Source organism: Quercus suber, unplaced genomic scaffold, assembly GCF_002906115.3.
Source record: "Quercus suber isolate HL8 unplaced genomic scaffold, Cork oak 2.0 scaffold_885, whole genome shotgun sequence".
In the NCBI taxonomy this organism is placed as follows: domain Eukaryota; kingdom Viridiplantae; phylum Streptophyta; class Magnoliopsida; order Fagales; family Fagaceae; genus Quercus; species Quercus suber.
Window position 1 is genome coordinate 27,924 of NW_027070312.1, and position 8,818 is coordinate 36,741.

General features: G+C 38.0%; 2 protein-coding genes across 2 annotated transcripts; one reads left to right on the forward strand and one right to left on the reverse strand.

Annotated features, from left to right (window-relative positions):
- Nucleotides 1–687: 687 nt before the first annotated feature.
- LOC111983160 (elicitor-responsive protein 1) lies at nucleotides 688–1,892 on the reverse strand. The gene is made up of 4 exons (XM_024014824.2): nucleotides 1,712–1,892; nucleotides 1,528–1,593; nucleotides 1,274–1,415; nucleotides 688–1,043 (listed from the first exon to the last, which is right to left on the reverse strand). Exons 1-4 carry the CDS (start codon nucleotides 1,776–1,778, stop codon nucleotides 902–904), a joined length of 417 nt encoding a protein of 138 aa, XP_023870592.1. The 5' UTR covers nucleotides 1,779–1,892; the 3' UTR covers nucleotides 688–901.
- Nucleotides 1,893–5,972: 4,080 nt separating this feature from the next.
- LOC136065212 (uncharacterized) lies at nucleotides 5,973–8,429 on the forward strand. Its single transcript, XM_065768067.1, has 2 exons — nucleotides 5,973–6,039; nucleotides 6,349–8,429. Exons 1-2 carry the CDS (start codon nucleotides 5,973–5,975, stop codon nucleotides 8,427–8,429), a joined length of 2,148 nt encoding a protein of 715 aa, XP_065624139.1.
- The last annotated feature ends 389 nt before the right edge of the window (nucleotides 8,430–8,818 follow it).

The window sequence follows — 8,818 nt, forward strand, 5'->3', positions numbered from 1 at the left end:
CATTAAAGGGAAAAAGAAAGTATAAATATTTTCTTTTCAAAGAGATAATAATATAGCTCTAATGAAGAAGGAATGCTCAATTCATGTTAGCTTCATCTACTTTAGTAGAAACTTTTACCCTATCATTTTAAATGAATTCCAAATTTTTTTTACCTTTTTTCTAATGTAATGCCTGAACTAATTTATTCTGGATTTCAATTACTAGTTCAGAAGCTACTCATTTTTTTTAGTTGGACCATGCAGTGGGAAAGCTAAAACTCTAGGTACGTTCAAGCCCACCTTAACAGCCGGGCCCTCATTTGTGCAGGCAAGATACACTGATGGACTCCAAGCAATAAAGAAGCAAAACCTGGAGTTTCTAATTGAACTGAGGGATTTCCAAGTTCCAGCCCATCTTGGTGACTAAATGAAATATATTTATTATTTTATTAAGGTGAAGAAGAGGAGGACATAGCCCATTTCCATTCTCAGGACAGATTACCAAGAGAAGAAGAGAGGAGATGGGAAGAGACTCGTACCAACCACAAAAAGTCTATCTACCAAGCTACATTATGAGTCAAAAAATTAAGGGACAATTTTTATTTGGGGCTATAAAATGGGACACTATTACCCAATTTTTATCAAACTCACTCATGAGCACAATAATAATCAACAATAACTAGTCTTAAAAAAAAAAAAAAAAAAGAGTTAAGGAACAACACATTAACATATTACATAAACAATAAGTTCAATGAAACTACAAAATTTCATAATATTCTTCATAACTATTGAGGTATCAGGTTATGATTGGTATACAATAATATTGATGATGGTGGAGGCTGTCTTAATCAAAATAATATTGCGCTAATCAAAAGGTGTCTCCGCAAGTTTGTGTATGTAGCATTATTGTAAATAAATTTGTTTAGACATTTGAAGTGAAATTTACTGCAACACAAATCTCTCCGGCATAAGTCTTGTCAGGAAGGACAACCCTATACTTGCCTCGACGAAGTTCAGCCTTTCCCGTTTCCACCCCTAGCGACACAACATCCTTAACATATATTCTGTACACATGAAGATTAGCCAAATTAAAATGATAAATAAGTTTTGAATCTTTAGCAATTTAATCAAGTCAAAGTAACGGTAAACAATATTAATTAGTCAGAGAAGGTTTCAAAGATTTATATTTTATAGGGTTCTTTTTATTTGATTTGATTTAGTTATGTTTTCTGAAAAAACATACTTTCTCAACAATCTCAATAAATTTTCTTTTGAGAGAGAGATAGAAATTTACGTGGTTTCGCCAACAAAAACATCATCAGAGATCTCGTGCTTGTCCATGATATGAAAAGTAAGCTTATATTTGTGATCTTCACCACCTGGGTACTCAGCGTTGAACGTAAATTTCTCGTTCCATACTGGTTTCTTTCCTTCTCCTACAATTACTTAAACTCCTTTTGTTATCAAAGAAATTTAAATGTTCCCAAAAAAGAAAGACACATGCATTGCAGTGTACATGCACATAATAAATGGATCATGTTGGCTAACCTCGAGTCACGCTGCTCTTACACTCTTGATTTCCATATCGAATCACAACGTATGGATTCATTTTCACTGTAAATTTCGGATCTCTTAGCCAACTTTAAATCAAACTTAGCAATAACTTAAAAAGAGAAAAAAAGAGATTCCAAGTAATCCCATGAAAGCAAATGAAAAAAAAAAAATTAATTACCCAAGAATTCTTTCTCTCGAATGCCTTTGCAATCAACCAGCACAACCTCCAGAATACCACTTGCCATCTCGATCTCTATCTCTCTCTATGATCTGTCTTACTAAGCTTGAGAAGAAGAAGACTTAAAAGGGGGTTGATTGAGATTGATTCTTGTGATTTGTCTCCTGAAGTTATGTTGTTATGGGGTAGGCTTCGTCCTGTGATGGTTGCTTCTATTCACAACTTATTTATATTTGTTTTATTATTTTGAATCCTTCTTCTATGTGCATCCAGTTCCCTCCCATACAGTATGTTGAGGCTCCCAATCATAATGCGACACCTAAGCGGAGTGCGGTGAAGTCCACAAGAAAACTTAACAAAGGAATTTTTAATAATTTTCAGTTGAAATGCTGTGATTGGAAAATTGGATGAACTGTACTGTATAATGTAACCTTACTACAGTTCAATTAAGTTTTCCCCCAGTCTTTCTTTAACAGGTTGATTTCTCTCTTCATAGTACTAACAACTAACAAGTTGTTGTAAATTTAACAAGTTATTGTCTAAGCGTACGTGTACTATTTCAGACAATACGCAACCACTCCTTAATTTCCAACATTAAACAATAGGTAATACGTTTTAATCTATTAAAACTAGAATTTGTTTACTGTCGTCTGATTGAATTACTATGACTGAGACTCGTAATTGCCTATTCACATTTACTTTTAGAAAATATTTTCTTTTGAGTTTTGTATGTTACATTATTAATTAGTTATAAAACTAACAATTTAGCATAAAACGGGAAAATTATTGTGTACTCTCAGAATACCATAAATGCGTACTCTCTCATTTCACATGAATGGTGAGTCTCACTAATTAAATTCATGGTGAGACCTATCATTTATGTAAGAGGGGGAAGTATGTATTTATAGTATTCCGAAAATACTTAATAATTTTAACTTAAAGACAAATTAATGGATTCAAAAACCTCATCAATTTTTTGGGCCACCTCACCTTATTCACATCCTGGATATGGTACAATGGTGTTGAAACTTGAAAGTTAAAACAAACCCTAAAATGTAGGCCTTGAAAAACAGGCTAGCAGGTCGAGTTTAGTAAAAAAAAAAGGCCTATTTGGCTGCGAATCAGATTAACCCGTATTTTTCTTGAAATTTATTTTTTTTTTTATATAAAAAATATGTATTTATCACTTGCAATTAAAGCTCAGCTCCACAAATTGATACTTGTTAAATAATTATACAAATCTTAACATTGTTAATAAAAATAAATAGCACACTACCGCATACTTTTGGCGCGATGATTACTCTATAAGTTTAAGTGCTTGTGGGGGATGGAGAGTAATGGCATGTTTGGAAGTTTAGAGAGGGAGGAGAGTAGTGGGGAGGAGAGTAGAGAGGAATGGTTATCCTCTATCTTATTTGAATGTTTTTAAAATTAATAAAGGGAAAGAGAGTAATTATCCTTTCCTCTTATTTGGATGTTTTAAAAATTAGGATAAAGAGGAAAAGAAATAATTTAAATAGACAAATTTATCTCTATTTAAAAATGGACTTACAATATTGGTTTATGATTAATTTTACCCTATTAGAATATGTTAGTGAATTTTTTTTTCAAATAAAATTTTCGATAAGGCCTTGTGGTAGCTAAAATTATACGAAAAGAAAAATAAAGGAGCTTCTAAATCTCAGATTCATTATCATTTGTGACTACTCGACCAATACAACTATGTATCTTGTTCTAAGTGAAAGCTCCTTATTAGTGAACAAAACTGAAGAAGAACCAAAAAAAAAAAATCGGTTTCCTCTATTGTCCTCTGTTTTCTCAGCAACCAAACAGAGGCCAAGTAATGAGAAACGGCACATAAACGCAAAAATCAAGCATTGAACTCGATGAAACCAAAAATATAATAAAACTAGCTAAAAGTTTGAATATGAGCTAGGGTTTTGGAGAGCAATACGTCGTTGTTATTGTCCTCACCGTCGTCGTCGGCATCGTCGGAAGATAGCTCGCCTTCTTCTTTGGCTTTGGAAGGCTTTTCAGAGAACTCCGTGTTGGGATTCAAATTCGTAAGCTCTGACGTCATGGCTTTTGCCCTAGCTAATGAGATTCGTTTTTATTTTTTTCATTCACCTTAAGCTTTGGACATAGCGGAGAGAGGGAATATAGCTTCCATTGACAAAGATCAAGTGCTTACATGGCTGGACTCGAAGAAAACCAACTCGGTGCTCTATTTTTGTTTTGGTAGTCTATATAATTTTTCAAAGTCACAGCTTTTGGAGATTGGGTTAGGCCTTGAATCTTCAAAGGCGTCATTCATTTGGGTAATCAGAGATAGCTACGGAAATGGGTCTTTGCCAGAAGGTTTTGAAGAGAGAGTTTAATTTTCTCAGGAAACAAACAAATATTATTTATATAATCTGTTTATAATTTTGTTAATTTAGAAATAATAAATTGAGGGATTCATTTGTTCAATAATTTATTTATTTTACTCTCTTTTCAAATCTCTCTAATTTGGAAGAATTAAAAATAAGAAGTTAGAAGTAGTTGAAATCCCTCCAAACTCTTATCCCTCTTTTTTTAAAAAACTTTCAAACAAGATAATCGAATTATTCTCTCTCCCTCTACTTTACTCCCCTCTTTTTTTTAACTTCCAAATAGGCCATAAGGTCGGTGTTTAAACCTCTAGAAGAGAGTTTCACACACATATACATTTAAATTAAACTAAAATAGAATTTTTATCTCCTATATAAATAAATAAATAGCACAACCAAGAGAGTTTTGGAGCTGTACAGCAACTGGGCTGATTCGTACCATCCTAAATACCGGGGCGTTTTTGGCTTGTTTTGGCCATACCTACCCATTTTGGTGCTTTTTGGCGGTAGCTTCATTCCGGACCAGTATAAATTGAAATGAGTTTCTAAAATTTTTTTGCTACTTACAGGTACAGCACCTCTTCGCCATTGTGAAACCTTCATTTACCAGTATTTTCTCTCTCTCTTTCGGCATTTTTTCTTGTCTTGGGTTCTGAAGAAAATGTTAGCAGAGAAACCCAAGATTACTTCTCCACTGTTCACAATTCCCTCCTACCCACTTTTTATTTGACCAAAGTTACTAGGCGGATGCCACTTTTTAACTTTCTATTATTATTATTTTTTTTTAATTTCATGGAAAACCCAAAAGGCCGAAACCGTTTACGCTTCTTTTATTTTAGATTTTTTACCACTCTTATTTAGTTTTTATTTTTTATTAGGTAGTGAAGTGGGCTAGGCATTAGCTTTTTTTTTTTTTTAGAAAGTTTGAATGCATAAAAAAGAGTAAAATTTTGGAATAAATTTTGGAATATTAATTTATACAATATAAGTTTTTTTTTTTTTTTTTTAAGTGTGTGTATATTTATAAAATTGCAAAATTGCGGTAAACTCAAAAATGTATCATTTCCTTGATGAAACTGAAACGATTTTCAGTTCGGTATTGAATCTATTGGCACAAACACAAAGAAGTCTAGACTACCATTTGAAAATTTAATTAAAATAAACGCACAAGTTTCACTACTACACAATATCAACATTTCAAAATATAAAACAAAATTATAAATGTTAAATGGGATAGTTAATTTGACAAAGAATAAAAATGTATAAAAAATTTAAAATTTTTAAAACTAATTTCATAATCTAATATCTTAAGAAAAAAAAAAATTAATAGTTATGTTTAATATCTTGAGATATTTTAAAGGGAAAAAAATATAAATATTTTCTTTTCAAAAAGATAATAAGCTCTAATCAAGACGGAATGCTCAAATTTTTTGAGTTTTTAAACAATATATATATATATATATGTGAGGCCTGTTGGTTAAAAAGATATAGTAATTCTCAGAAGTGGGCTCGGGGCCCAACGGCCCAATCCGAGGACGCTTAGTTATCCGAGGATAGCCTAAAAAAGTTTTATTATTATTATTAAATGGATAATATAGGAGAAAGGAGTGGATATTGTATACAGTGGCATAACGTACGTCCGAGGACGCCAAAATCCGAGGTGAATGTAACTTTCATTTTATTGAAGAGATTCCGCTAAGTTGTATCTGAACTGGAAATTGGGTATAGACCTAAGGGGGAGTCGGGGAAGGTATCAAATATCTTCCAAGGCCATCACCTCCACATTAAATGCTTTCCAGCTAACCCTCTGGCCGCATTAATATGGAGGTGATACCTGAACAGTGACTAAGCAGCTTTATGGCCACTGAGCAGAACGTTCCGGTAGGTGCTAGATGGGACAGAAAGGAGCTCCCACGATAAGAACTACACGTGTACAATGGAAACGGAGGGGAGAACAGGGTATATAATATAGAAACGAATGAAATTGTGGAGGAGGGTAGTCTTTTTCAAAAAAAGAAGAAAGAAGAAAAGAGAGACGGACTGAGAGAAAGCCGAGGAGAGTTTTTCTCAAGGAATGAACCTAAAATATCCCTTATTACTTGATGAGTATAACATTTCCTGTCAAACAGCACTAGTTCTTGTACCCATGCTCTAAAAATTTATTATTTGGGCTTGTTGGGCTGAAAACCCATTCTTACTCAGGGTCAAATCCAAATTGAGTCCCTACAATTGGCGCCATCTGTGGGGAGAACTTGATCTGTTGAGAAGGAAGGGCAGGTGTGATACTCACGGTGGAAGAGGGAGTACCGCAGCAACCATTGACAGGCCCGCAACAGGCAGATGCTAATCAGCACCAGGCAGAGTCTAGAGGCTCTCAGCACAGTAATCCGTTGGTGGACCACGGGCACGGGGAGGATCATGAAGGGAGTACCCGAACAATCCATACAGATAGAAGCCGCTCTCGGGGGAAAGGCCATGCCTCCCCTGTAAAGAGCGGAGGAAATTTCCAGCGTGAGATTAACAAGTTGAAGAGGGAATTGCGATATGAGCGACGAAAGCGTAAGGCTCATAACTCTAGGCACTCCTCTGAGGAGTCGGATGACACCAGTTACAGGCAAAGGTCGAGAACTCCACCCAGCGAATCTTTTTCGTGTGAGGAGGAGTACCACCGTGGGCGAAGAAATAAGAGCCTGACTCGCCAGGGTCGGGGGAATGATGCCTTGAACAAGGCTTTGGATCAGGTTTCTAAGTCGCCCTTCACGCGACATATTGAGGATGCTAGTCTTCCTCGGCGATTCCACCAGTCTGTGTTCACCATTTATAATGGTCGAACAGACCCAGTGGAACATGTTAGCCACTACAGCCAGAGAATGGCTATTCATGCCAGGGATGAAGCCTTAATGTGCAAGGTTTTCCCATCTAGCCTGGGCCCAGTGGCAATGAGGTGGTTTAATGGCTTGAGAACTAATACTATTGACTCTTTTGAGAACCTTACCCAGGCCTTTGGTGCGCGTTTTATTACATGTAGAAGGGTTGTTCAACCCTTGGGGTCGCTACTATCCATGTCTATGCCGGAAGGGGAAACCCTAAAAGCTTACTCAGACCGGTACTGGGAAATGTTCAACGAGGTGGATGGGGCTCACGACGACGTGGCTATGAACACTTTTAAGGAGGGTCTTCCAACCGAGCACGGTTTGAGGAAGTCTCTGACTGGAAAGCCTGTTACTAGTGTACGTCAGCTTATGGATCGGATAGACAAATATAGAAGAGTAGAGGAAGATCAGATGCAAGGCAGAGGAAAGTCTAAAGCAGTAACTCAAGAGAGGAGGGATTTCAGGTCGGACCGGTATAACAACAACCGACCTCGGAGGGACTTTGGGGGGCAGTCAGGGCCTGCCAACTCGCAGGTGGTTAGCGCCGTGTTCCGAGAACCAGTGCAGCGAGTTTTGGAGAAGATAAAGGACGAGTCGTTCTTTAGGTGGCCTAATAAGATGGCGGGGGATCCTGCAAAGCGTAATCGGAATCTTTACTGCCAGTACCATCAAGACCACGGACATATCACCGAAGATTGTAACAATCTGTGGGATCACTTGGAGCAGTTGGTGCAAGAGGGGAAGTTGACCCAATTTCTGCATCAGTCCGGCGGCCGAGGAAGCCACGCAGGCTCGGCGTCTCAGGGGGATGCTTTAAGGGGACCTCCTTTGGGCACGATAAACGTTATATTCGCTGCCCCGGGGAGAACTAGATCTTGCCCTTCCAGGGTAATGTTTGTGTCTCAGTGCTCGGAAGAGGGCTCCAGTTCGAGGCCGAAGAAAGCCAGACCGGGCACCTCGGTGGTGTTAGGCTTCTCAGAAGAGGATAAAAGAGGAACCATACAACCGCATGATGATGCTTTGGTGGTTACGATTAGGATCGGAGGGTATGACGTTAAGAGAGTGATGGTTGATGATGGAAGTGTCGCCGAGGTAATGTACCCTGATTTATTCAGGGGGTTAAATTTGAAACCTGAAGATCTGACAACGTATAACTCCCCGCTGGTGGGCTTCGAAGGCAAATCGGTCACCCCGTTGGGAATGGTTAGATTACCCGTGCAGACTGGTTCAGATATGGTGGAGGTGGATTTTATTGTGGTGGATGCCTTTTCTCCGTATACGGCTATTTTGGGAAGACCATGGTTGCATGCTTTGGGGGCTGTTTCTTCCACCCTTCATCAGAAAGTGAAGTATCCCTCAGGGGGCGAGGTTTCAGAGATTTTGGGAAACCAGAACATGGCTAGGCAGTGTATGATAATGGCCATTCAGCATCGGCCAGAGATAAGCACATCGGCTGTAACCGAGGGTGATTTATAGCAATCAAGGGTTCAGGGAGCCCAATTCGGTGCGTCCCCAGAGGAAATGAGGTGTGAAGATTTGGAAAGGGTGAACGTTGGTGATGATCCAGAGAAGTATTTTCAGGTCAGGGCTCAGTTGCCTTTGTTGGAGAAAGAACAGTTGGTCGAAGTTCTTAGAAGAAACGTTGATGTGTTTGCATGGAGTGCCTATGAAGCCCCGGGAGTGGATCCGGAGTTCATCTGTCATCATCTGAATGTCAACCCCTCGTGTATTCCAAAGAAACAACCACCTCGGCGTCCGTCCAAGGTACACGTCGAGGCTATTAAAGATGAGGTGACCAAGTTAAAGCAGGTTGGGGCAATCAAGGAGGTATTTTATCCTCAGTAGTTGGCCAATACAGTCGTAGT

What these genes read in the sequence shown, in the direction of transcription:
- LOC111983160 (XM_024014824.2), bottom strand. Translation starts at nt 1,778, where the DNA reads ATGGCAAGTGGTATTCTGGAGGTTGTGCTGGTTGATTGCAAAGGCATT. An exon ending in TCGAGAGAAAGAATTCTTGG is followed by an intron (nt 1,594 to 1,711) that starts GTAATTAATTTT and finishes CGAAATTTACAG; the next exon opens with TGAAAATGAATCCATACGTT. An exon ending in GTTTTTGTTGGCGAAACCAC is followed by an intron (nt 1,044 to 1,273) that starts GTAAATTTCTAT and finishes TCATGTGTACAG; the next exon opens with AATATATGTTAAGGATGTTG.
- LOC136065212 (XM_065768067.1), top strand. Translation starts at nt 5,973, where the DNA reads ATGGGACAGAAAGGAGCTCCCACGATAAGAACTACACGTGTACAATGG. An exon ending in GAAACGGAGGGGAGAACAGG is followed by an intron (nt 6,040 to 6,348) that starts GTATATAATATA and finishes TCTGTTGAGAAG; the next exon opens with GAAGGGCAGGTGTGATACTC.